Here is a 27,908-nt window from a genome sequence, read left to right as displayed (position 1 = left end):
TTTGTTTCATGTGTGTATTATAGTAGGGACTAGCTGTAAGAAAGGACCATATGGACCTAATGCTATCATCCCTCGGCAATAAAGTTTTCGAGTTCGAGTTCTCTCTCTCTCTCTCTCTCTCTCTCTCTCTCTCTCTGTTCAAGGATAGATTTATGAAAAAGCCTAAGACACAACGACCCCTTCTGTTCCGCGCAATGATTGCTCCCCCAGATGACAACTTCCGCTTGTGTCCAGTCTTGTTGAGTGTTGTCTAGTTGATGATGTGGGATGTCACGAGAACCTGACTGCAGTGTTTGCCGTGTTTCTGTGATAATTTCCTCCATGCAAAGCCAACAGAATGGGGAATTGCATAACCAGATGTTGTGGCATTTTGAACAGAAGGTAAAGTTTCTTTTCACGCGGACATGTTGGTGCTGACTAAAGTTTGTTTTGGTCAGAAAGAGATCCGCCTCCAGTTGTTTTGGTTCTGCTATCTCATGTGGTTCTTGCTTTTGTAGCTATTGTCGGTTTCAACCTGAAGCTGTTTTATTCTGATCGCGTCTGACAGGCAAAATAACATTGGTTATGATCTACGATTTTTTTCATGCAGGAAATCTTATTCTGATCTTCATTAGGTGAATTGAAACGGAAAGTTGCTTCCTGTTATTGTGTTAAGTGATACTATTTTCTTGACCGCACAACAGCCATGAAAGTTTACATCTGTATTAGACTGGCAATTGCACTTGTAACCATAAAGTGAATGAGTTTGATTTTAGTCAATTCCTTGCATAGTTTATTCCCCTGTGATGTTGCTGATCTCTCAACGGAAAGATTGTATGCAGCTGAAATGTCAGTCCAGCATAGCTGGTCTTTATTTGAACAATAGGCCACTGCAATTATATTGGCACTTTGTAATAAAATGGAACCCCCCTTTTAAGCCTCCCAATTTAAGACTCCCTCCCTTTTAAGACCTTGTTTTCTCAGACTATCTGTTCATAACCTCTATCACTAAATGTACCTCCATTTTAAGACTCCTTCCCATTTAAGACCTGTTTTTCTCCGATTTTTTGAGGTCTTAAAAGGGGGGTTCTACTGTACAGATCTGATCTGTTGAAATGAAACTTTTAAATTATTTAACAAGAAAAATAATGATACAAACAAGGTGAACTATTTCCATACAAAACTAACATGTTTTTCACTTTTTGTTCTTTTCTTATTTTATTAGCAGAAGGAAATTATACCTGAAGACCAGGTACAGCACAGAAAGGGATCAGTCAATCGAGGTAAGCATTACACTGTCACACTGTCACAATCAGATCTTATCAAATTACTTAATACTTGTTGAGCGTTGAGATATTTTCTTCTGTTTCTTGATGAGTGAAAATCAGCATCTTGTTTGTGGAGCCTTGATTTGTGAGTAGATTGAATGTATAAGTCGGTCTCTGAGTTAGTTCTTCTTCTTCGTTCATGGGCTGAGACTCCCACGTTCACTCATGTTTTTAGCACGAGTGGATTTTTACGTGTATGACCGTTTTTACCCCGCCATGCAGGCAGCATACGCCGATTTCGGGGGAGATTGAGTTAGTTCTGTACCCGGAAAGTTTTATAGCTAAAAGATATTAGCTAGTTTCTGGCACCAAAAAACATATTTCATAGTACATGTACGTGCAATGACTAATGTGAGTCTTTTTGTGGGGATACCCCTTATTGGGCACACACTACAAACCATGCTCTTAATCATTAATGATGGAAATTATAAACCATGGCTAAATGTTCTTTTGCAGGAACCCAGTGATGTATGTACTTGTTTATGTTAGCTTATGTGATCTTGAATAGCCAAGCACAGTGTTGCCCTCCCCACACAATCACTTTTCTCGGAAGAATCCTTCATACCAAAATGGTCGCTTCACTTAATTGTGTCTTATCACTAAAGGCAAAAAGTTATGTGGTTGCATACATATTGCTGCAATGTTTTGAGAAGTATACTGCACTCTTTTCTGTCCATTAATTAATGACTTGACCTCCTGTGTGTTGAAATCTCTCCCTTATTCCGCTCTCCCCTCCCCCCCTTCTTCTCTGATTCTGTTCTCTCTGCCAACTGCTAAGAATCAAATTGTCTGAAACAACACAAAAAAATAACACCTGCTTCCACCTTATTTATTTGAAATTTCCCCCATAACCCTCAGTCCAGACCACCGGACCACCTGTTACTAAACTCAAACAGTGGCTACCCGGCTTCGCCGGGATGAAAGCGTTGTGGACAGTGACCTTCTAAAAATAGTAACGGGAATATCCGGCTTCGCCGGGATGAAAGCGTTGTGGACAGTGACCTTCTACAAATAGTAACGGGAATATGGATTGACGCCACATGAAGGAAGGGAGATAAACGCAAAACACTGGAGAAGATAAGGAAGAGTTACTGGGAATGGATCTGGGAAGATGAACAGAAAAACCAAAATCGGTTCAGCGCTGCGCGCTGAGAGCACGTGTTGAAAATTCTCATCGACCAGGTTGTGTCCGGGGTCTACCTGAATATGCCCACCAAATTTGAAGCAGATCCATCAAGAACTTTGGCCGTGCATCGCGAACACACACACACACACACACACACACACACACACACACACACACACACACACACAGACACACACAAGTCGTATATATATATAGTAGATATAGTAGATATTGAATAGAAGCACAGCAGACTGCTGGTAACACATGTTGATCACTGTTAGAATGTCAAGTTGTAATCACACAGCACTGTCATTTTGTCAGCAACATCTGGTGAGCACAAGCGTGCTGTAAGAGAAATGAAAGAGAAATGATCAATTCCCTCCCTTCCCTTCCTTCCCTCCCTCCCTCCCTTCCTTCCCTCCCTCCCTTTCTCTCTCTCTCTCTCTCACTCTCTTTCTCTGTTTCTCTCTCTCTCTCTCTCTCTCTCTCTCTCTCTCTCTCTCTCTCTCTCTCTCTCTCTCTGTGCGCGCCTTCGTGAGCGAGGCTGGTACTACATATTGTTCATACGAAATGACAAACACAGGTTACAAGCGATAACGCGCAAAAGTACTGGTTTATTATTTTACATCTGACACTAAGGTATCAGTAATGCATATATAGTTACAGTACTACGTAATGAGATACTACGTATTGCGGTAAAAAACTTATGGACAGAAAGAAAAAGAGAAAAGAAAACAAGTTATTAGACATGGCAAAAGTATCAAATGCATTAACAAGACACGAGAAGTAAATACAAGAAAAATAAACAATCACAAGACAGGCGAAGACAAACAGACACGAAAGTTACAATTACCAAACACTCGTTGGTTAGTCCTTCAACAACAATAAAGAGTTACGTTCTGTACGTTCAACAATAAAGAATTACGTTCCGTACGTTCAACAATACCATAAGCACTAAGAATACTCAAGAAACTTAGCATACATACGTTTAAAACCAAAATGGCTACTTTCAGAAAAATACAAAACGTTGACTCATCAGGCCAGGAATACAAAGCAAACTGTCATACCAAAAAAGTCTAACGACAACGTTCCTGCGTTAATCAAAGTCACAAACAAGATATTTACTCATCCACTTTCCCTCAATAACGTTACAAGAAATAAGCCCGTTTACAAACGATCACCACAGACCGCAAGCTTCTTTTACCTAAATTCTTTTAACGTAAGGCTGAAAAAGTCAGAGAAAACGTTTCACTTCGAACTTCGTTAACCACAGAAAACACAAGTTATCATTATAAACATTAGCGACTTTCTAGCGTCTACAAAACATTGCTGTACGTTCACAACACTAGAACAGTTGAACACACAATAAAGAAACACTACAACAAGTCAGACTTTCAACTCACGTTATACATAAACAACTCACAAAGTAATTACAAAATGGCGACCAAAACACAACACAAACAAGTAACAACAAAATTACCTTATGCGCTGTGTGGGTTGACCAGCAGTACCAAAAACGTGTTGCCTCACAAACGAAGGGCACAAAACGATTCACACTTGAGAAACAACTGTCTCCAAGAACATTACGTTGACGTTAAAACATAAGAAACACTCCGTTGGTTCACTTGCTAACCTTCATACGTTTACATCAAAACCAAACGCTTCCTAAAACCCTCAGATCGACTGACGAGACAGGAGTCAAGCAGCGGTATTTATGGAAACAAAAACCTAACATGGAATAGTTATTCAAAAGTCAAAGGTCACCGGATTGACCAACCAACAACATTCCTAAGACAGAATCGGGTGAAACTACTATTTTACAACCAATCAGTAACCGATCACGCACTCCGTGCATGCTCAAAACTTAAAACGGTATATTTAACAGAAAGAAGACCAAGGAACTAGCTGACATCACAAAGCTAAAAACACGTGAGTCACACGTATTCTAAAACTTGCAACGCAGATTCGCAGGGCTCACCTCAAAATCAAGACACGAAAAAAAGCACGTGAATCTCACGGTGTTCTAGAACTAAACGACGCAGTTTGTGACGCTCCGACCAAAACCAGGTCACAACAACTGAACAAGGAGCACGTGAATTTCACGTAAAAATATTAACGCTCCACAAAACGGGTCACAACAAGGTGCCACAATAAAAACACGGTTTACTTCTTTTTACATCGTGCAATGACTTGAGCAAACGTAATTACAACAAAAAGTAGGTGAATGCATGCCACATCGGCATGCACACTCCCACCGGAAATTATATTAATATAATTTCCTTCAAAAACCTTTGTACAAACATATTCCTTATATCAAAAGAAGACAAACGCAGATTTAGACATTTCAAATTTACAACTCAAAACCATTGTGTTGCAAAACATTTACACAACAATATTATGGTTCAATCGTTTTCAATGTTTCAACACATCACGTTTCAACTAAATGCCGTTAGTCATTACTCGACGGCATAAAGAAAAACCGCACCACTTAAACCATAAATGTCTGTTACATCATCTGGTATAAAAACAAACCGCAACAATCAACAACTGTCAAATTGGAAAAAAACTCCAAAGTTCAATGTTCTTTCAGTTCGCTTACACAGCTTTGTCTTTGTGATTTTCACGATCTACTAACACAGTCATTTTGTGAATAGGTCGCTCTAATATGCGACTATCACCAGTGGGACGGCCGTGATTGTCTAGATCCTTTGTTCCAACATGCACTTTCACTCGTCTGACCAGTCCATCAGATCCCGGCATCACTTCGACTACACGAGCCATGCACCACTCTGATCTGCACAAGTTCTGGTCATGCAAGACAACAACATCTCCCACCTGTACGTTTGCCTGGGGACGTTGCCAGACACGACGTTTCTGCAAGAGTGAAAGGTACTGGCTCTTCCATAGCAGCCAGAATTCGTCTGCCATCCGCTGGACACAGCGCCAACGTTTCCTGGCGTACAGGTCTGGATCTTCAAACACACCAGGGGGCGGAAGGATGGCACCTGACTTCATGGTGAGGACGTGGTTGGGGGTCAAAGGGCGTGGTCCATCTGCCGATTCCAGTGACTCGACAGACAGTGGTCGACTGTTCACGATGGCCATCACCTCGTATAGGAACGTACGAAGTGATGAAGTAGTGAGACGCTGGCCTGATCTTCTGAGAAGACCATTCAGGATGCTGCGTATCGTTCGGATCTGACGCTCCCAAACGCCACCCATGTGACTAGCTGCAGGGGGGTTGAACTTGAACTCACATTTGCTTTCCAGCATCTTTGATGTCAGTCGTTCAGAGTCCATCTCCTTCCATGCCAGTTTGAACTCATTGCATGCACCTACAAAGTTCGTTCCTTTGTCACACCAAATGCGTGATATGTTTCCTCGCATGGAGACAACAATGCGTAGGGCGTTGATGAAGGAATCACTTGACATGTCATCCAGGGTTTCAATGTGGATTGCCCTAGAGGCAAAACACGTCACGATCAGCCCGTACAAGATTAATGTCATGACCTTGACGCAGTCATCACGGTACCCTCGTTTTTTCTGGCGTTTCAGGCCCATCAGACGTTTGACTGTGGCACCTCTGTTGTCGGGGAGGGACGGTTTCTCTGGTCGAAATGGTAAGGGCATCTCGTAGTGACCAGCTTCGTTGATCTTTACGTTTTCCTTCACGATCTTCATGAACTTTACATCGTCCTGGGACATGGATCCTGAGTCACTTGCAAAGTCTCTTTCCATAACATGTAATGGGTCAGTACACGAGACTTCGTCCACCTGTACCTTGTAGACGTGAGCTACACGTTCTTCTTCCCTCGATCCTGGCTTGACGATGACGCGCATGGACGAGGCTATGCCATCAAAGGCGACGGAATGCGGTGCCTTGCCGACGATGCTCCAACCTAACTTAGTCTCTACTGCAAATGGCAGTCCTTGGACAACGTTTAGGGGCATGAGGGCTTCAGCGCAGTCGTAGCCGATGAGGAGGCCTGCTTCACAGTCAGGGTATAAGGGGGGCAGTTTTGGAGACAGGTGTTGGAGATGTGGGTAAACTTTGACAGTCACTGAGGTGGGGATTTGCGTGGGGTCAACGGACAGGTAAGGTCGTGAGATGGCAGAAGGGAGCCTGACAAACTCACTGGAGGTAGGAGAGCGGACACGCAATCCAGAGTACTTCCTGCCGGAGACCACAGCATTGTCCTCAGTCAGTGTGGAGACCCTGAGTGTAGTCGGCTGCGATTTGGCTTTAACTTCTTCAGCCACTGACTGCACTACAAAAGTGGCGTTGGACATAGTGTCCAGTAGTGCGTACGTCAGCACTTCTACGTTGGGGTTAGAGTCACTGGAAACGAGAACGGGAACGATCATAGACGTGAAACCGATGCTGTTTTCCTCGCTGGCCTTAAGAGCAGACACCGTAGGGGTCGACGATGACAGTGGCTCTTGAACGTCAGCAGCAGAGGTACGGTAATTGTTCTTGTGTTCACTCGCCCCTTTGTTTTCACTCATACTGTTCTGATACTTGAAATTGTCATCATGAAGACAAGTGGGATGAGCCTTCTTGCACTTCTTGCACGTCTGTTTCTGCATACATTGACGGCTCTGGTGATCCTTGCTTCTCAGACATCCGTAGCAGATACGGTTCTTGAACAGAAAATCTCGTATCTCAACCAGAGGCTTCACTATGAGTTCCTTACATGTCCCAGCGTCATGGTCCGGAAGTTGACAGTGCAGACATGCGGTGACATCCTCTGTCAGGGTTGACAGGTTCGTTGTGAACTTTCTTGGTGTCCCCGATGCACTTGTCAAGCCGAAAACAGGGTCGTTAGAAATGTCTGCTTCGAGAGTAACGAACGACACGAGTTCATTGAACAGAGGATACCTCTTCTTTTCAACCTTGGTTCGAGCAACTGTTCTAGACCATCTGTGACTCATCCAGTCTGGGAGCTTTCCGACGATCTTCCGTAGGTACTGGGCATCATCCAGGATGCTCAGTCCACCAACTTCCTGGGCAGCAACGGAACATTGCTGCAAGAAATCGGCCAGACTTCTGAGTCCCTTGGGATCCTTGCTTTTGACTGGGGTCCATTCGTCCAGCTTGGTCCGGAAAGCTTGCGAAACGACATATGAGTTGCCGAACCGATTTTCCAGCACTTCCATGGCTCTCTCGTAGGCATCACCTTCTCTTAGCAGAAAGAAGCCGGTCACGGCCTCCTTTGCTTGACCTCCGATGTACCGTTGCAGATACAATAACTTCTCACTGCTGGTTATGTTTTGTCTCTCGATGAGGAACGAAAACGACGACCTCCAAATTGGATATTGGAGAGGGTCACCAACAAAAATGCACGGCTCCTGCATCGGCAAACGGTTGATCATCAGAGCGTCTGATAGGGTTTTGGCGAGAGAGTCCATAGGAGTGTCCTGCTTGGCAGGAGTAGCAAGTGGACGTTGGTAGTACGCAGACGGGGGGTAGGTGGCAAATGGACGATCTGCATGACATTCCTTGTCAAAGTTCATGTACGCAGGGGGCCTTGCGTTTTCGTTTTCCCAAATAACTTTGGGGGTGGTCTGATGTGGGTCCAGGAATGTGGGCACGAAAGGCTCTGGTTTGGGATGTAGGTGGGTATCATAGGGGAAACAGGGTGGGGTAACTTGAAAACGTCTGTGGTCCATGCGTTGGTGACGTTCTTCTGGGAAGTAGGTGTGTCGTTCTTGCGTCTCATCACCTTCCCTTGTCTCTGGTAGGTGATAGGACCAACCTGTGTGGTCGAGATCAGGCGGGCGAGAGCCTGTGACGCTTGTCGTTGAGTGTCCAACGTTGTGCAGAGGCGGCTGACCAGTGTATGCACCGAGAGGGTGCTGCAGTGTGGTCAGCAGCGCTGTAGGCCGCATGGAGGATGTAGTTGCAGCCGTCGTGTAGTTAGGTGTGAAGGGCTCCTGATGGACGAAAGGAGCGCTCATTCCGACGTGATGGGGGGCGTTGACATCCTCTCTACGTTGAGGTCCGTACGCCTCGTAGGTGGCGTTGTTGGTAGTAGCGGCGCTTGTAGAGGCGCTGACTCCAACGACGAGGTCCACGACAGGTAACGCGTGCTGTCGTGGCTCAGTCGTTGTGGTTCCTGCGACGAAGTTGGTGACAGCAGCGTTGACAGTAGAGATGTCACGGGTACTGGCGGCTTGGCAAAAGGAACAGACGTGACGTCCAAGGCTGGCTGGTGTGTCCCTTGATCAGCAATGACGGCAGCTTGGCAGACAGGAACAGACGTGGCGTCCAAGGATGGCTGGTGTGTCCCTTGGTCAGCTATGACGGCAGCACCTGTCCCTATTCCTATCGCTGTTTGTTCATTGTTTAGAGGAGGGGCTACAAGACTGTACAAGGGAACGAAAGGACGAGGGTGGAACCTAGTGTTCAACAAATCAACTGACGGTAGATCAGGGAGATCCTGCTGAACGGATTCACCTTGTTCCAATACTTGTAACATAGCTTGTTGTTCTCTTAAGCTAGTTTTTAATTCAGTGGACTGAATTTGTCTCAAAGCCTTCTTCTGTTTAATCTCTTCAAGAGCTGCTTCAGCTGCGTCTTCGGCCTGTCTAGATGCTATTCTCTCAGCTTCCTTAGCCTGCCTAGCTGCGTCTTCGGCCTGCCTAGCTGCTGTTCTCTCAGCTTCCTTAGCCTGCCTAGCTGCTTCTTCGGCCTGCCTAGCTGCTGTTCTCTCAGCTTCCTTAGCCTGCCTAGCTGCGTCTTCAATCTGCCTAGCTGCATTTCTCTCAGCATATTGTTGTTGTAAGAGATCCAGTTCACTAAACTGAGCTTCCTTTATTGCGTCACCTTCCACTTTTATGGCCAGGGATGCAGCCTCTAGTTTAAGAGCCAATTTAGTGTCTTCAGAGCTAACGCTTTTAGAGCGGAGAGACTCGGGTGAGAAGCTACTTGGCTACCTGATCTCCTGATACCTGACTTGTGGCTAGCTGACTTGTGGATGGCTGAAGTAATGCTAGCTACTTTATGAATGGCAGACTTAACACTGGCTGACTTGTGGGTGGATGACCCAACGCTAGGTGTAACACTGCTATGCCTGGAAGTAGGCTCCTTAGCCACCTGCACACTAGCCGTTTGTCTGTCAAGAGCTCGATCAATGTCAAACATAATGTTCTGAACTGTTCTCTGAACATCATCCCAACTTTCCTGAATGGTTTCACCGCTACCAATACTACGAAGACCTTTCTCTATGTCACCAAGATCCTTGTACATGCTCAAAACAATTTGTTTTTGACTGGTTAACGACTCTTGATTAGGAGTTTCTTGGTTAAGCTCTGTTACTACCTCATCAATTGCTCGTTCCAAGAATGTTCGTTGTCTTGCAAAGTTTCTAGTTTTGATCTCAATCTGGTAATCTCTACCTTTTTCAGTAGGCTTAATGTCACGCCTAGGCCTTTGAGAATGTTCATCTTCATCGCCGTTAATGTCATAACCTGAAGCTTCCAATGGTTTATCTGCTGGAATCTCCTCCATTACAATGTTCGCTTATTCAAAAGCACTAAAAACCTACATAAGGTTTATCTGTTTAAAAAGTAAAATGAATCGATCTGAGGGTCGTTTGGGATAATACACAAAAGTCACAAAAAATGCGCCGGATACGGAGTAGGAAGATCTCTAACCGACAAGTTGATCTATGTCGAACTATGGTTCACTAACACAGTGACAGGTAACAATAAAGTCTTTTGCTGGTTATCAACAGCTACGTTTACGTTCATTGAGCATCAATAACAACAGTTCTTTACATTCACTTGGCTGGACTTCAGCTAAGTTTGTTTACTTTAGCTAAAGTTCTTTCACTGGGCGTCAGCAGCTAAGTTTTTTACTTCAACTAAAGTTCTTTCACTGGGCGTCAGCAGCTAAGTTTTTTACTGGGCGACAGCAACTAAGTTTTTTACTGTGCGCGCCTTCGTGAGCGAGGCTGGTACTACATATTGTTCATACGAAATGACAAACACAGGTTACAAGCGATAACGCGCAAAAGTACTGGTTTATTATTTTACATCTGACACTAAGGTATCAGTAATGCATATATAGTTACAGTACTACGTAATGAGATACTACGTATTGCGGTAAAAAACTTATGGACAGAAAGAAAAAGAGAAAAGAAAACAAGTTATTAGACATGGCAAAAGTATCAAATGCATTAACAAGACACGAGAAGTAAATACAAGAAAAATAAACAATCACAAGACAGGCGAAGACAAACAGACACGAAAGTTACAATTACCAAACACTCGTTGGTTAGTCCTTCAACAACAATAAAGAGTTACGTTCTGTACGTTCAACAATAAAGAATTACGTTCCGTACGTTCAACAATACCATAAGCACTAAGAATACTCAAGAAACTTAGCATACATACGTTTAAAACCAAAATGGCTACTTTCAGAAAAATACAAAACGTTGACTCATCAGGCCAGGAATACAAAGCAAACTGTCATACCAAAAAAGTCTAACGACAACGTTCCTGCGTTAATCAAAGTCACAAACAAGATATTTACTCATCCACTTCCCTCAATAACGTTACAAGAAATAAGCCCGTTTACAAACGATCACCACAGACCGCAAGCTTCTTTTACCTAAATTCTTTTAACGTAAGGCTGAAAAAGTCAGAGAAAACGTTTCACTTCGAACTTCGTTAACCACAGAAAACACAAGTTATCATTATAAACATTAGCGACTTTCTAGCGTCTACAAAACATTGCTGTACGTTCACAACACTAGAACAGTTGAACACACAATAAAGAAACACTACAACAAGTCAGACTTTCAACTCACGTTATACATAAACAACTCACAAAGTAATTACAAAATGGCGACCAAAACACAACACAAACAAGTAACAACAAAATTACCTTATGCGCTGTGTGGGTTGACCAGCAGTACCAAAAACGTGTTGCCTCACAAACGAAGGGCACAAAACGATTCACACTTGAGAAACAACTGTCTCCAAGAACATTACGTTGACGTTAAAACATAAGAAACACTCCGTTGGTTCACTTGCTAACCTTCATACGTTTACATCAAAACCAAACGCTTCCTAAAACCCTCAGATCGACTGACGAGACAGGAGTCAAGCAGCGGTATTTATGGAAACAAAAACCTAACATGGAATAGTTATTCAAAAGTCAAAGGTCACCGGATTGACCAACCAACAACATTCCTAAGACAGAATCGGGTGAAACTACTATTTTACAACCAATCAGTAACCGATCACGCACTCCGTGCATGCTCAAAACTTAAAACGGTATATTTAACAGAAAGAAGACCAAGGAACTAGCTGACATCACAAAGCTAAAAACACGTGAGTCACACGTATTCTAAAACTTGCAACGCAGATTCGCAGGGCTCACCTCAAAATCAAGACACGAAAAAAAGCACGTGAATCTCACGGTGTTCTAGAACTAAACGACGCAGTTTGTGACGCTCCGACCAAAACCAGGTCACAACAACTGAACAAGGAGCACGTGAATTTCACGTAAAAATATTAACGCTCCACAAAACGGGTCACAACAAGGTGCCACAATAAAAACACGGTTTACTTCTTTTTACATCGTGCAATGACTTGAGCAAACGTAATTACAACAAAAAGTAGGTGAATGCATGCCACATCGGCATGCACACTCTCTTTCTCTCTCTCTTTCTCTCTCTCTCTCATTGTGTTTTCTATATATTTGTGTGTGTATGGGTGGGCTCATTATCCGGCATTTTAGTCAGTGAAAAAAACGACGTTAAACATGCATCACCAAATAAAGAAAGAAAGAAAGTTAGTGAAAAAGAAAGAATCAAATTATTGTCAAGAAAAACAATACTGTTTTGGGAGCCTGTCGTAAGGCTTGTAAAATAAGTTCTAAATGTACTATAATTGCTAAATGTTGATTCAGTGTTGAAATCCTGCAAAAACAAATGAAAAATGAAACATATTCATATATATTTTTTAAGATGGTCTGTCTTCCTGTGTATGCTTAAATTTTATGCACTTTTAAGGCAGACGTTTTGCATGGTTAGAGAGATTAATATCCTTTTTCATATGCTGTGAGGATAAATTCTGTGTTTTTGTATGGCTTCTGTGAAAACAACTGAAGATATCTATATATATATATATACGACTAGTGTCTGTCTGTCTGTCTGTTCGCGATGCACGGCCAAAGTTCTCGGTGGATCTTTTTCAAATTTGGACACCGTATTCAGCTACACCCCGGACACAACCTCATCGATGAGATATTTCAACACGTGCTCTCAGCGCGCAGCGCTGTGCGCGCTGAACCGATTTTGGTTTTTTTGGTCGGGATCCACTACCAGTAACTCTTCCTTATCTTCTCCAGTGTTTTCAGCCGCGATTATCTCCCTTCCTCCGTGTGGCGTCAGTCCATATTCCCGTTACTACGTTAACATTTTTAGAAGGTCACTGCACGTTAATATTTTTAGAAGGTCTCCAGTGTTTTGCGCGTTTATCTCCTTTCCTTCGTGCGCCGGCAAAGCCGGCGTACACCCAGCAAAGCCGGGTCCCAGGCACAGCCTGGTATTCGGCTCTACTTCTTCCCGTCAAAGCCGGTACCCGGCGAAGCGGGTAATCATCTAGTAATACATACATGTGTATTAATAAGGTTCCTTTAGCTTCTGTCATCTCGAGATCTGTTAGATCTGATCGTTCTTAGATCTGTTAGATTTGTGATATGTGTCAGTTAAAGTTTTGAAAGGGATCGAGTATCCTTAAATGAAATATCTTAATAGTTTTTAGGGTTGTGTCCTTTGAATAACTGTGTTAGCATGTACTCGGATTTATTATATTGATGACTATATTTTTAGATATGATTTTAGGGATTTCATTTATCTTTATCCATGTAACCTGTGATTGCTCCTGTCAAATTGGTGCTAAAAGAACAACCAGTCCGTTTTGAACTGTCTGGTTGGTGTACACATGTAAATAGGCCAAGTGAAATTGAACACTTTATCTGTACATATTTATTATGATATAATATGCGTGTGGAAGGAGTGTGAAGTTTGGATGCATACACCATAACAAAATCCTGTGCTTTGCATTTGGTAAATAAACTGTTTGACTTGTCATGGACCGCGATAGGTGCACTATTTCCATCACCAGCTCTTCTTGGAAAATCAATATATATTAATACAATTATTATATCTGAGACTGTTATCCTTGAATAGGCTATTTTCCAACTGGCTATTGATAATTTACCATGGATTTCATACAGCATAGAGACTGTTTTCCGCTGTAACATTATATATGCAGATAATAATCTGAGTGTTAGTTGTCTTTCTAATACAGTTCACAGCAACACAAACTGGAAATTATTTTTTGGAAAGACTTAAGAGAGACGACTGAACGTGTCATGCAAATGTTGTTTTTCTCTTCTGATTCATTTCTTTTCTTATTCTTTCATAGTTAATTCATATATGCAGTTATGTACTTTTGCCATTGTTTGTGAAATTGTGTTCTATACATTCTGGCCATTTTTGACTCACATGCGAAGCAAAAGTGAGTCTATGTACTCACCCGAGTCGTCCGTCCGTCCGTCCGTCCGGAAAACTTTAACGTTGGATATTTCTTGGACACTATTCAGTCTATCAGTACCAAATTTGGCAAGATGGTGTATGATGACAAGGCCCCAAAAAACATACATAGCATCTTGACCTTGCTTCAAGGTCAAGGTCGCAGGGGCCATAAATGTTGCCTAAAAAACAGCTATTTTTCACATTTTTCCCATTTTCTCTGAAGTTTTTAAGATTCAATACCTCACCTATATATGATATATAGGGCAAAGTAAGCCCCATCTTTTGATACCAGTTTGGTTTACCTTGCTTCAAGGTCAAGGTCACAGGAGCTCTTCAAAGTTGGATTGTATACATATTTTGAAGTGACCTTGACCCTGAACTATGGAAGATAACTGTTTCAAACTTAAAAATTATGTGGGGCACATGTTATGCTTTCATCATGAGACACATTTGGTCACATATGATCAAGGTCAAGGTCACTTTGACCCTTATGAAATGTGACCAAAATAAGGTAGTGAACCACTAAAAGTTACCATATCTCATGGTAGAAAGAGCCAATAAGCACCATTGTACTTCCTATGTCTTGAATTAACAGCTTTGTGTTGCATGACCTTGGATGACCTTGACCTTGGGTCAAGGTCACATGTATTTTGGTGGGAAAAATGTGTAAAGCATGTGAGTCGTATGGGCTTTGCCCTTCTTGTTGTTGTTTTGCTTGAAATTGAGATCACTAACTTTATCAATCATCGGCCAGTTTCAAGTTTTTGCTTCTATGCTTTTTTGGATTTCTGACAAGTATATATATGTTTTATGTCTTTTTCTTGTTGTTTCAGTTTGAAAACTTGATGGATGATGTAAGTATTATAAAGATAGATTACAATTACATCTAAAACTGTATGTTTTGATCATTGATGAATATCAAATGTGAGACTCATGGGTTAAAGATGTTCCACAGCTGACAGAATAATGTGGATGAATCCAAAAACGGCAAAATCCACGGGAGAGAATAAAAAACGCAAGGAAGAGAAAAGCTAGCATCACAATAACTCAGATATTATGTTATTTGTCTTAGGTTTGGCATAGGTTGCATAAAGTGGAACAAGAACAATATTGTTACTTTTTCAGCTTGAATAATACACAGTGGAACCCCACTTTTAAGACCACCAACATTCTGAGATCTTAAAATGGAGGGATTCTTAAAATAGAGATTCTTAAAATAGAGGGATTCTTAAAATGGAGGGAGGTTTACAGACCTATGTACATAAAGTCTTAGAAAGAAACCGGATCTTAAAGTTTAAGGGAAGGACTCTTAAATTGGAGTATCTTGAAAGGGGGGGGGGGGGTGTCCACTATAATTTTAGTGGTTTAGATACTTTTGATAATAATAATAATAATAATACGAATATTTATAACGCGCACATATCTCACCAACAGGCGACTCAAGGCGCACATACACTCGTTCACACACATGGAGACTTATGGCAGAAATACTTTAACTGGAAGCAAGACACAATTTTATTCTTTGCTTTGTTATTCTTTGGAGCAGGTGTGAATTTATGAATGATGAATGGTGCTTTTGTTTTTCTTCCATTCTTTTCAGGAGGACAACAATGATGAGATGAGCAGGTAATGTACAATTTTCACTCTCTCAATGTCTTGATTTTACTTAACAATTCTAAACTAGCATGCATATATTTGTGCAATTAAAACAATTTAAGCACCAAATACATTATGAGAATCTAAAAATGATTGATCTGTTCAAAAAAAAATTTTTTTTTACTCATCTGTTTGATAATGATTTTTTTTTTAAACACACACAAATACACAATCACAAAACAGGAAGAAATGTAGGAAAACATAAGAACAAAAGAAAAGATTCATAAGTCTAAAGAAAAAAGCTCTGTTGAAACATAGATGGACACAGGGGGGAAAATAACTGGAAATAAAAACCACTGGATACACAGTTATTGATCTGAAAAGGTTGTGCGGCACTATAACCTAGCAAAATCCTTGCTTCTCTTCTGAACAAAAAATGTGGCAGTGATTGCGTTCTGCCTGCCTCTGATAAGGGCAAGGAGAAGATAAATTGGCTCGAAAACACAGCCCGGCTTGCAGACATGATCCTGATGAGAATCATTACAAGTCATCATGCTCAGACTTTGTCATTTTCTTGAGAAGCTATTAGAGCGTGATGAGGCTGTCAGCAAACTATGAAGAATGGTCCAGGAAGAACAGGCAGGGATTGTTCAGTGATGTACAATGAAAGGATGAAGAGTCCCCACACTCTACACTCTCTTTCGCCACTTAACAGTGGTACCTGCGAATGTGTTGTACCTCTGAAGATACATAGGACACCTCCTAATACAGGGAACATGTGAAAGCGCCTACTGTCCAAACCAAAAATTAATCTCAATTCTTGAGAAGCTGCCTGCAATGTAGGAACACTTGATTTTCTATACATAGTAGGTACCACTGTACCACTACCACCAACATAAAGACTCCCCAGACACACTCACGCACCCACTCACACACTCTCACACACGCACACATGCACACACACAAACACATGCACACACACACAGTCGCAGAGAAATGTCTTGAATTAAACATACAGGCCTAATTATGCCCATGCCTGCCAGAGGACACCTAGAGCTAACCCCAGGGCCATTTACAGTCTCCTCCTATGTGAGATGGGTATGTCATTCACTGCCCTGTACATTTCAACACTTTTTCTTGATGTGCTGTTGGTGTCAGTTGATCGATAGAATCTGTTTTGGAGTGTCTGCCCTGTGTAGCATGCATTTTACCTTGGCGGACTTAAAGTTTCTTAGTACAGATGTTGTGATGAAAAATAGAAGACTAAAGATCAGGGATTTTTTTCTGAGAATTATTCATGGAAGTTTCAACAAAAGGGGTAAAGAAAGAGGGGAACAGTTCACAAGAGAGTGAGTAAATTTGCTGCACATAGTTTTGGTCATGCTAATGCATTTACATTTTTCTCGTCAAATACTTCAGTTGACTTTTTTCCTTTTATATTCAATACGTTATTATGATAAGGTGATAATGATTTTACTGACATTATGACATGTTCATTGATTGAAGATTTCATTTCTAATATTTTTCCTTCATTTGTTTTGCATATTTTAAAATTGATGATAATATGACAGAAAGTTTTGGGCTGGCACTTGCATTTTATGCCTATGTTTTAGATTCCCAGTACATTACCCTTCAGATGATTGTTGTAGTTTGAACTGTTTGTGTGTGAAGTTTATGTGAAGAGTGGATTGCTGTGTTGTCCAATATGTTTAACATGTTAATGTTTGTGCATGTTTTTGTGTGAAACTGATCACAAAAAGTAATCTTTGTGTTCACTTTTACTGAAAAAGAGGTTGGATCCCTTACTTATCCTTTTTTTTCTCAGACCCTGCACATTTTCATCAGGCTGTACTTCCCAAACAGTTTCGTATAATTATACATGCATTGAGCTTTGAGATTACTTTGTAGTCATGTTTTGTCCTCAGTGTAAGTGTAAGTGTCAGTCTTGTTAAGCGCGGTGATATTGTCTAATATTGTTTGTCATGTTTGTTTGAATACTGACTGACTGTTGTGGCCAGGTTTTGTTTGGAATGACCGTTTTGTTTTGTTTTTTGCCAAGACTGTTAACTGACCATGAGCGCCAGCTACTGAAGTCGCGGAAGTTTGATGCCATTGTGCATGAGCAAAACAGAATTGATAAGGAAATAGATGAACAGGTATGACTAGTGATTATACTCTTGAGTAGCCTACACATCTGTTAGCATTTGCCTACCATGAGCTGAGTCAAACTTATTTCCGTTTTTTGTTTTTCTGCATCATTTATTTTTCAGCTTGGTTTAGTGAAAAAAACATTGGAAACGAAAACAATACATATTATAAACTGCACTGTTAAGCAACATAATTTTGGCCAGAAGCGTTTAATGAAAACTGTATCTGAAAATTTGATTGCGTGATTAATTGTTTCCCACAACTTCAAAACATGAATTTAAATATATAAAGCCAGGGGCGTTACATTTTGCAAAGAGTACAACTGGCATAATCAGAGAAGGTTAAAATGGTCGCTCATGGTAGAGCCTGCACTTCTGTGATGTTGTTGTCATTCACACATGCTTGTATACTTCATGATGCTGTCTGTCTGTCTGTCACTTCGTTTGTACTGTCACAATTGCCCCGTAGACTAATTGTACAAACTTGTGTTGTGAGCATGATCAGACTTAATTTCCTTTCTCTCATTCACAAAAACACAAATAGTTGTATAATAGATGTTCAGTTCCATGCAGCTGAGTTCTATTGAAATAAAATTTTGATCGATGAGTGTGCTGTTTCACTGTTAGAAGTCACTGTGTCCTTAAGTTGCATTCAGATAAAGGGAGCTAGGGTTTTGTTAGTTGTAGTGTAGATTCTTTCTTTCTTTATTTGGTGTTTAACGTCGTTTTCAACCATTCAAGGTTATATCGCGACGGGTGTAGTGTAGATGCCATGGGTCAAAGAAAACATAACTTTAGTAGGATGTCTTTTGTGCTGTTGATAATATATACCGAGCAACAAAAGAAACGCGAATTTTCTCCAGAAAAACGTTGAATCACAATTTAAAAATGTCATTTCTCATAAACGTAACATCGAAACGAGTCAAAATCACGGTGGTATGTTCTTCGCACACTGTTCTTGGGTATGGCATAGTCTTTCGCTGCCACGGGCAAAGGAAGCCTCTGCAGATGGTCAGTACGGTGTGTGACCCCCATGGACGTTGATGACGGCCTGGCAGCGGCGCCTCATGGAGTGGATGAGTCGGTTGATGGCGTCTCTCGGGATGTTGCAGGGCCTGACGCAGTTCTGCGGCAGTTCTTTGTCCTGGGCGTAACTGGTTGAGCTTTCTTTGAAGTTGGTCACAGAAATGTTCAATGGGATTCAAATCTGAGCTGAGGGCGGGCCAGGCCATGATGTCGATGTTATTGTGCTGCAGGAAGGCCTGGGTGACTCTGGCTGTATGCGGGCGAGCGTTATCTTGCTGCAGAACACAGTTTCTGCGCGCCTGGAAAAAGGGCACAACATGAGGCTGTAGGATCTGGTCAATATAACGCTGTGCTGTGATGCCGTTTCCCCGACCAGGACCAAGATTGTTGAAAAACACAGGTCCCAGGGATTGGTTGAGGCCGATTCCACCCCAGACCATGACGTTTGGTCCACCCTGGGCATTGTGTTCCATGACGCAGTCACCAGCATAGCGTTCACCTCTTCTTTGCCACACTCTGACACGCCCATCAACATGACTAATGCAGTAACGGCTCTCATCGGTGAACAGAATGTTTTGCCATTGTCTCCAGTTCCAGTTGATGTGATCCTGGGCCCACTGCTGGCGCGCCATGCGATGTCTTTGAGTGAGGACTGGTCCTCTAGCTGGACGGCAGTTTTGGAGGTCTCGCTCAGCAAGTCTTCGGCGTACTGTCTGGCCACTGATGGGTCTCTGGTTGTTCCCGACGGTGTTCCTGGCTGTTTCATTGGCTGTATCGAATCGGTTTCTCAAATGATGACGCAGGATCTGGCGATCTTGTCTCTGTGTGGTAACGCGAGGTCTTCCACTCGTTGTGTATCAGCAGTGCTTCCAGTGTTGACAAAACGTTGCTGAAGGCGATACACTGTTGACAGATGCACATTGAAAGCTACTGCTACTGCTTCTGGGTCATCACCAGCCGATATTCGACCCACTGCTCTCTCGCGTTGTTCTGGTGTCAATCTTGGCATCTTGACTCTGTCAAAAGTTAGACTGGCAGTAAGCGTGCCATGGTCTCTTTTTATTACTAATGCATCAGTGAACACATCTCACACATGAGGTTTTCCCTACTCCGCTTGCATGTGCTGTAAGCGCGCATCATGTGTTTCACGTGAAAACTGCTTGTCCCGTGCGTTGAGACAGCAGCAATGGGAAAATATTCCCACAACAGCTTTGTTACACATGACTGCATAGGGCATCTATATCCCGAAAATTGTCACTCTCAGAATAACTGCGTTTTTACAAATCAAAATATCGAAAAATAATTCGCGTTTCTTTTGTTGCTCGGTATAGAATTTCTTTCTTTGCTGTTGAGTCTGATTAGAAAGGGAATGACATCAGTCATCACATTGAGACAATGAACTGAGTAGCTTAGTTACTTGCAGGGATTCTCTCTCTCTCTCTCTCTCTCTCTCTCTCTCTCTCTCTCTCTCTCTCTCTCTCTCTCTCTCTCTCTCTCTCTCTCTCTCTTTCTCTTCTCTTTCTCCTCCTGCTAATGGGAAGTACTTAATTGGTGTTCATATATTTTGCAAACATCAATCAAGCCAATAAATTGAATAATAGTCTTTTTGGCACTTGAGAAAAATCCCATACAGTAACGGCATGAACTGAATTGTGTGAAATAATTTTCAAAAGTAATGATTAACTGATACTGTATTTGACTTTAGTTAGTTAGTTTAAAATGCTTCAAACTTGTATGCATGCAATTATGGAGAGCCATCAACATGATTGAAATCACTTGTGTCATTGTAATATGATACCGTTGTTCAGAATGTCATCTATGAAACTGAAAGTGCACTGCTTTCAAAAGTCATTGTTTCATTCTTCTTTCTTTATTTTCTTTATTTAACCAATGATGTGATTTCCACAGCTGGCTCAACAAGAAGAAGAATTGAAGAGGGACGAGGAGTCGTTTTTTGAAGCCAAACGTGAAGCCTCACGAATAGCCAAGCTTCAGCGTGCTAAGGAGAAAGCCGCCAAGAAGAATGCCACAATAAATGGGTCAAGGTCATGGCTTGGGGATGATGAAGAGTGGGAAGTGTAAGCATTTGAAATAACTATTCTGTGAAATGTTTAATCGTTTTAAAACGTTTGCACAAAGTGTGAGATATACTGAGTTAAACAAGTGTAAATTCAAAATATTTCAAGTTTGCAAGCAGCTGTTCAAATGCCTAGCAATAATTCATGAATTTGTTTTAATAATGTCTTGTTTATGTTTGGGGTCTACAAATACAATGCAGATTTAACATAAGAAGTTATTACTACTTTTAATACACACGTTAAGTCAAACCTGTCTTTAATGACGACCAAAGGGACAGACCAAAAGTGGTCATTATAGGCAGGTAGTCACATATGAAAAGTGAATTATATAGAAGAAAAACTTGTCTGGGGTCCTTCAGAGTGGTCGTTGTGGGCACGTGGACGCATTTGAAAGATGGTCGCAAGGGCAGCTTTGACTGTAGTTTGACTGCTTCTCTTAATTCTTTCAATGCAATCTTTTGTCCATTTCAACTCTGTATGTGTGAGTCATGTGTTGTCTAGCAGATCGACTTGCCCTAAACAGTTTCTGGTGTTTTATTTCTCTCTTTTGGTTATGCGTGTTTCCCCCTCGTTTTTCTTTATATAACTTTGTGTTATGTGTTGCAGAGCAGGGGGAGAGGATGACTTTGAGATCTTTCTTGCCAATGTCAAGGCCAGGTCATTAGCAGCCAGATCACAGGTGCATGCAGGTCAAGGTCAGTTTAAAACCTGCTGATGTACTTGAATATATTCAGTGTTTGCGTGTGCGTGCACGCGCAAGACGTGACTGAATTACCGACTCATGAAATTGCTTACATAATGAAAGTGTGACATTTTTGTTTGTTTGCTTGTTTGTTTGTTTTACAACAATGGAGGATCAACTCTTTGTTTACAGCATCAAATATTCAATGGTCTATTTGCAGTGTTGTTCATTGCAGGTGATGCACATAGTTCCAGTAGCTCCACTGTTCATACCAAAGACCGCTCACTGACAGAAGGCTCATCTCTTGACCTGGAATGGGATCATGAAGCGGGTCTGTACACTGTATTATTAAAAGTCAGCTTGGATTTGTTGTTACACTGTAGTAGATCTTTGTTGTGTCTGTGATGATTATGTTAGTGTACAATTTTGTAAAGATGGTAAACGCTTTTGAAATGTTAATATTGTTTATTGCATCTTAACCTTCACAGTTGTTGTGTTTGTTATGCAGAAGTGTCCACGTTATTCAGCCTTACAGTATACATCTGCTCCACGAGAATGAAATCAAATATTAAAGATTTTATCTGAGAGAAAATATCTTGATATGATAACAGTTGTGTCACCTGAAAGTAATAACAGCAGTGTCATATTTTACTCACTGTGGTGTCACTTGACACATATTTTAGGTAACCCGGCATGAGGTTTGGTCCATCCTTTGACAATATTGAGATTTTGTCCCTTGTTCATTTTATTGTGTGCCCCACGCTGTATGTAAAACACTACAGTGTAAGTATTATTATTATTAGGTAGTTGACCCCTAGACAACCACTGTTGTGCTGCTCATGTTTCTGTCCTGCATGTCGGTTTGTGAGTTTGAGTACACTTGTCTCATTTTTCCTTGAAGTTTCTTCCACTTTGAAGTAAACTGTTTTAAAATCTTATGACTTTGAGTATAAAGCATGTAACAACATACATTTGTCTCACTTTTTCCTTGAAGTTTCTTCCACTTTAGAATGAACTGTTGTAGACTCTTGTGTTGAAGCCAACGTGATTGTATTTGGTTTTGAATGTGTCTTGTGTTTTAGATGATGGACTATAAGTACACCTTTTAGACATTGCTCAGTATCTCATGTTGTGGTGAGTAAAAATGAAAATGAATTTGATTTCTCTGACAAAACAACGACTAACTTTTTTCCTCTTGGTGGCACTGCTCTTCTAACAGAATGCAAAAATCTGTTCTGTTTTGGTGGGTGTTTTTTTCGGACATCAAACTAAAGTGACATGAAGACTTCATTTGGAAGTACAGGGACCAAGTGATGCGAACAGCGCATGTAGAAGTTTAAATTCAGTTGACTGAAAGTCATCTATTTTGGCCGGAATTATACTTCAAAAAAGTTCCACACTGGGGTCAACATCTTGGATTTATATTGACAAGAGATCTTTGTGGCATCACAACGATTCCTCTGTCCAAATGTCAATCTTCGAAAGTTCTTTATTGCGATGTGAAAATTGTGAACGAAGCTTCAAAATAAGACATCATGTCACCTTTTGTGTTGATGACCCGTGTTTGAGATTCTCTACCTATCTGGGCAAGATGAACATGGGTATCGCAGGGTAATGTGCATGGTTTTGCTTTGCATGTGCAGATCTTGACGTGGCTTAGAGATCTGGAGAACCTGGTGAAAGACCTGGTTATTATTTTGTTGTTGATGCTTTATTATTCGCTTGCTTTGAGAATGGTGGAGGCTTTTCAGAATGTATGAGCATCTGTTGACATGTTTATCAACTATACATTTTGTATCTACACCCTCTTCTAACCTGAGTTTTCCTGCTTCTTATTCTAATGAAGACATTATACCTTGCAAGCTTTGAAAAAAGTAAAGAACAAATTTGAAAAGTATATTTATGAAGGAAATGATCTGTAATCATACATAGGGCATGCAGTGATTGTTTGTGAACATAATGTTTGGGATTAACATTTAATTCATGCCCATTTTTTTTTTTGCCTGATAATCTGTTTTGGTTCTCGAGCTGGGAGTACCAGATCTTTTCAGTGTTCCTTTTTCCGAATTTTGGAAGTACTTCGGGTTAATTTTCAGTAATTTTTCATGTCGATAAACTTGTTTTCAGATATCAGAGCAAGTTAAGATATTAACTGCAGATTGTGTTACATACACCCCTCCCAACCACCACCCCAATTTTTTTTTTAAATGATTTTTTTAGGAATTAAGAGAACTGAATATTTGTGTCACTTGTATACGTCTCCTTTTTAAGTTTCTTACACCAAGCGTGCATCCACTAATCTTAATAATTGAACTACCTGTATATGCAACATTTACCCAGCTTATACATGGTGAAAGAACCCTTGTAGGTTGTTTGTTTTGTTTTGTTTTCTTTTCTTTTTAAATGTATGTTCAGTTTGTTATTATTATTGTGTTACACATCATTTAATGTGAAATATCTATCTTTCTTTAATGGATTCACTTCAGGGTTTTTGCAGGCAAATACCATGCTTATAAAATTACTGCTGTGAAATATACATTCAAATATTTCTAACACTATTCATAATCTATGTTCTAGTCACTCATCTCTTTATTAATACATATCTCTGTTTCGCTATCTGTCTCTGCCTCTCCCCATGTCTTCCACCCATCCAGCCACCCAGCCATTCCTGTTCCCAATCCACATGCATGCGATTGCATTTTTGTGGGTGACATAAGTTACATATTTTACAGTACCCTGTCTAAGGAGAATTGATTGAGAATTGAGTTTTTGAAATTTTGTGATGACTGACATAAATGAATTAAAAGAGTGTTTTTATGTTATTTTATTCCACCCTGTTTCATTTTATTTTGTTATATTGTGTATATAATATAGTTTTTGTTTCAAATGTAATGGAGTAAAAAATGTGGCCATGCTATCGGTTTTTCAGTTAAAATATTAGGTTGCGTCCTTCATTTCTTAATCAGTCTAGGAACAAAACAAGTCTGTAATATTCATCGCATACCTTTTCCTGTCCTATGTTTTCTTCACTGGTCTATCTTGTCTTTGTAAATTGCTCTCTCCCTGACTTTTTCTTTTTCCTATTTTTTGTTGTTGTATACAAGTACTTATTGTAGGCATTTTTTCTCCCATTATCCATTAGGTTGAACAAATGGTACCTCAGAAATTGTTTCCAACTGCAAAAATGTGTTAACTTTTCCCCAGGTGTGGAGCCAACCCTGCACGCTCGTTCTCACACAGAAGAGGACTTGGCCGAGATGACTTCTCTTCAAAACGTGGCGGCCACCAGCTCTATACACTCCAGTGACTTAGAATGGGATGATGCCTTCGTCAGTGCCGACGAGATGGAACAACGACAACTCTTGGGGATCTCTGCTGGCCGCAGTTCTGTTAGGTGATAATTAAAGGCTGCAGTGTGTTTGTGGGCTTGTGTTTCGGTTGCTGGTGTTTTGCCAAAGTGTGGATGATATGAGATTGATAAGATTGGTTGTTTTCATTGTTGGCAACTTCTCAGGTGATAGTTCGAACGCTGAACGTGAAGTAGAAGAGGCAAGTGTTTGAAAGTGAAATAGAAAAGCATGGTGTCAGCAGTTTGGTATGTTGAAAGATGGTGTGATGTTGAATTTTTTTTAAATGCTGAAATTTCAATTCATGAAAATGTACATATGTGATCTTCCAGTATGATCTATTAATGCAAACAAATGTAGCATTCTGTTCTATTTTTAGGAATTGGGCATAGATTATCATTTTCATTGTGTGCAATTGAGTTTGAGAGATGCTTTCATCAGTTTCTGAGTTAATGTAATGCTTGTTTGCTGAGAAAGCCCTTGGGAACTTCTTTTTGACCTCATGTCACTTTTTGTTGACATCTCAATGTGTGCTCAAAACTGGTGTTAAGAAAAAGTTTATGAAAGGTTTCTGCAGCTGAAATAGTCCTAGGACATTGGGTTTTAGTCTTGTTGAGAATGGAGGTAAAACATATGAGAGAGAGAGAGAAAGAGAGAGATTCTGTATGTGTTTCGCCTTTGAGAGTGTGTGAGCTGAGCATGTTTGTGTCATGCATCAACACTTTCCAAATCATTGATTAATACATGTCATTCTTTTTTGTCCAGTGCAGCTTAATTTTTCTCAGTTAAATTTATTCTTCATCTGTTTTCTTACTTTCTTTTTCATATGCACACATTTTTTCTGAGTTCAAGACATCATCATGTGATTTAAGAGGCTGTGTAATGATGTGTGGAAATGGGCAGAATGAGGCTGAAGGAATGTGTTTAGACAATTTCAGTGGCAAGAAAAACAACCGGTAATATTGATGACACATATACTGGAAATTTATACCTGTGATTGCATAATGAAATAGCTCATGCTTGTGAAAGTAATGCTGTTTTTCTTTTGACCATTTTTGTTTTAATTGTTTAATAGCCTGTTCTGTATCTTCAAGAGGATATTTAGAGCACTTGTTTTTTGTGAAATACATGTACGCATTACTGTTACTCATCCAAATAGGTGCAATATAACGCCAACATAGTCTACAGCCTTCGAATGATGGCAAAGCTGTTTTTGAGTCACTTGAGAAAAAGTGACTCTATGTAATCGGTCAGTGTTAGTCTGTCCGGCCGGCCGTAGACACCACCTTAACGTTGGACTTTTCTCGGAAACTATCAAAGCGATCGGGCTCATATTTTGTTTAGTCGTGACCTCCAATGACCTCTACACTTTAACGATGGTTTCGTTGACCTTTGACCTTTTTCAAGGTCACAGGTCAGCGTCAAAGGAAAAATTAGACATTTTATATCTTTGACAAAGTTCATCGGATGTGATTGAAACTTTGTAGGATTATTCTTTACATCAAAGTATTTACATCTGTAGCCTTTTACGAACGTTATCAGAAAAACAAGGGAGATAACTAGCCTTTTCTGTTCGGCAACACACAACTTAACGTTGGGCTTTTCTCGGAAACTATAAAAGTGACCGGGCTCAAATTTTATGTGAACGTGACTCCCAGTGACCTCTACACTTTGACGTCTGCTTTGGTGACCTTTGACCTTTTTCAAGGTCACAGGTATGTCTTGAAGGAAAAAAATTGAAATATCATATCTCTGAAACTATTCATCGGATTTGATTCAAACTTTATAGGATTATTCTTTACATCAAATTATTTACATCTGTATTGTGTTGTGAATAGCAATTTCTTCCTGTCCATCTGATGCCTCATATAATATTCAGAACTGCGAAAGTGACTCGATCGAGCGTTTGCTCTTCTTGTATTTTAACACAACCGTAGAATGAAAATTTCAACTGTTTTGCCATAATGTGTTTTATGTGATATTGTTGAGCCTGCCTGTCATCATATACATTTGCTGTAAATTTGAACGTCATTGTATGCAGATCATAGGAGAAGGAGAAGCTAATTACTGTCCTTTATAGAACTTGTACAAATAGGCGTGCATTTGTGTTTGTGAGTGTGTGTGTGTGAAAAACGATTGTAGTCCCCCCGCGGGCTAGGGGGAAGAATTTACCCGATGCTCCCCAGCATGTCGTAAGAGGCGACTAACGGATTCTGTTTCTCCTTTTACTCTTGTTAAATGTTTCTTGTATAGAATATAGTCAATTTTTGTAAAGATTTTAGTCAAGCAGTATGTAAGAAATGTTAAGTCCTTTGTACTGGAAACTTGCATTCTCCCAGTAAGGTAATATATTGTACTACGTTGCAAGCGCCTGGAGCAAACTTTTGATTAGTCTTTCTTTCTTTCTTTCTTTATTTGGTGTTTAACGTCGTTTTCAACCACGAAGGTTATATCGCGACGGGGAAAAGGGGGGGGATGCGATAGAGCCACTTGTTAATTGTTTCTTGTTCACAAAAGCACTAATCAAAAAATTGCTCCAGGGGCTTGCAACGTAGTACTGTACAATATATGACCTTACTGGGAGAATGCAAGTTTCCAGTACAAAGGACCCAACATTTCTTACATACTGCTTGACTAAAATCTTTACAAACATTGACTATATTCTATACAAGAAACACTTAACAACGGTAAAAGGAGAAACAGAATCCGTTAGTCGCCTCTTACGACATGCTGGGGAGCATCGGGTAAATTCTTCCCCCTAACCCGCGGGTTTTTTATTTTTTTATTGGTGCTTTTGTGAATAAGAAACAATTGACAAGTGGCTCCATCCCATCTTCCCCCTTTCCCCGTCGCGATATAACCCTTCGTGGTTGAAAACGACGTTAAACAGCAAATAAAGAAAAAAAGGAACGATTGTAGTGAAGAAAAGATGGTCAAATTCAAAAGCAAAACCAATATGCATTATTAGTTGTGATGAATACAGAGAAGAAATCCTTTGATTTTAATGCTGCTTTTGGTGAGAAATGTACAAATGTAGTAGTCTTTAT

General features: G+C 40.6%; 1 protein-coding gene across 5 annotated transcripts; it reads left to right on the top strand.

The window, feature by feature from the left end:
* Positions 1-221: 221 nt before the first annotated feature.
* Positions 222-27,347, top strand: LOC138959393 (AP-1 complex-associated regulatory protein-like). Of its 5 annotated transcripts, none has more exons than XM_070330858.1 (10): positions 222-381; positions 1,205-1,262; positions 14,819-14,839; positions 15,586-15,611; positions 17,641-17,737; positions 20,663-20,832; positions 21,439-21,527; positions 21,750-21,845; positions 22,597-22,648; positions 24,719-24,857. In XM_070330858.1, the coding sequence occupies exons 1-9, from the start codon at positions 338-340 to the stop codon at positions 22,608-22,610; spliced, it is 615 nt and encodes a 204-aa protein (XP_070186959.1). In that variant the 5' UTR covers positions 222-337; the 3' UTR covers positions 22,611-22,648; positions 24,719-24,857. The 5 variants fall into 5 exon arrangements, with proteins under 5 accessions (XP_070186959.1, XP_070186961.1, XP_070186958.1 ...); XM_070330860.1 differs by lacking the exon at positions 22,597-22,648 and adding an exon at positions 23,158-23,202 and having other exon boundaries at positions 1,208-1,262; positions 24,719-24,855; XM_070330857.1 differs by lacking the exon at positions 22,597-22,648 and adding an exon at positions 23,158-23,202 and having other exon boundaries at positions 24,719-24,855.
* The last annotated feature ends 561 nt before the right edge of the window (positions 27,348-27,908 follow it).

The sequence above is a fragment of the Littorina saxatilis genome, linkage group LG2, assembly GCF_037325665.1.
Source record: "Littorina saxatilis isolate snail1 linkage group LG2, US_GU_Lsax_2.0, whole genome shotgun sequence".
Classification (NCBI taxonomy): domain Eukaryota; kingdom Metazoa; phylum Mollusca; class Gastropoda; order Littorinimorpha; family Littorinidae; genus Littorina; species Littorina saxatilis.
Note: the sequence above shows the minus strand (reverse complement) of the source record. Positions and strands in the feature narration are given on the sequence as shown.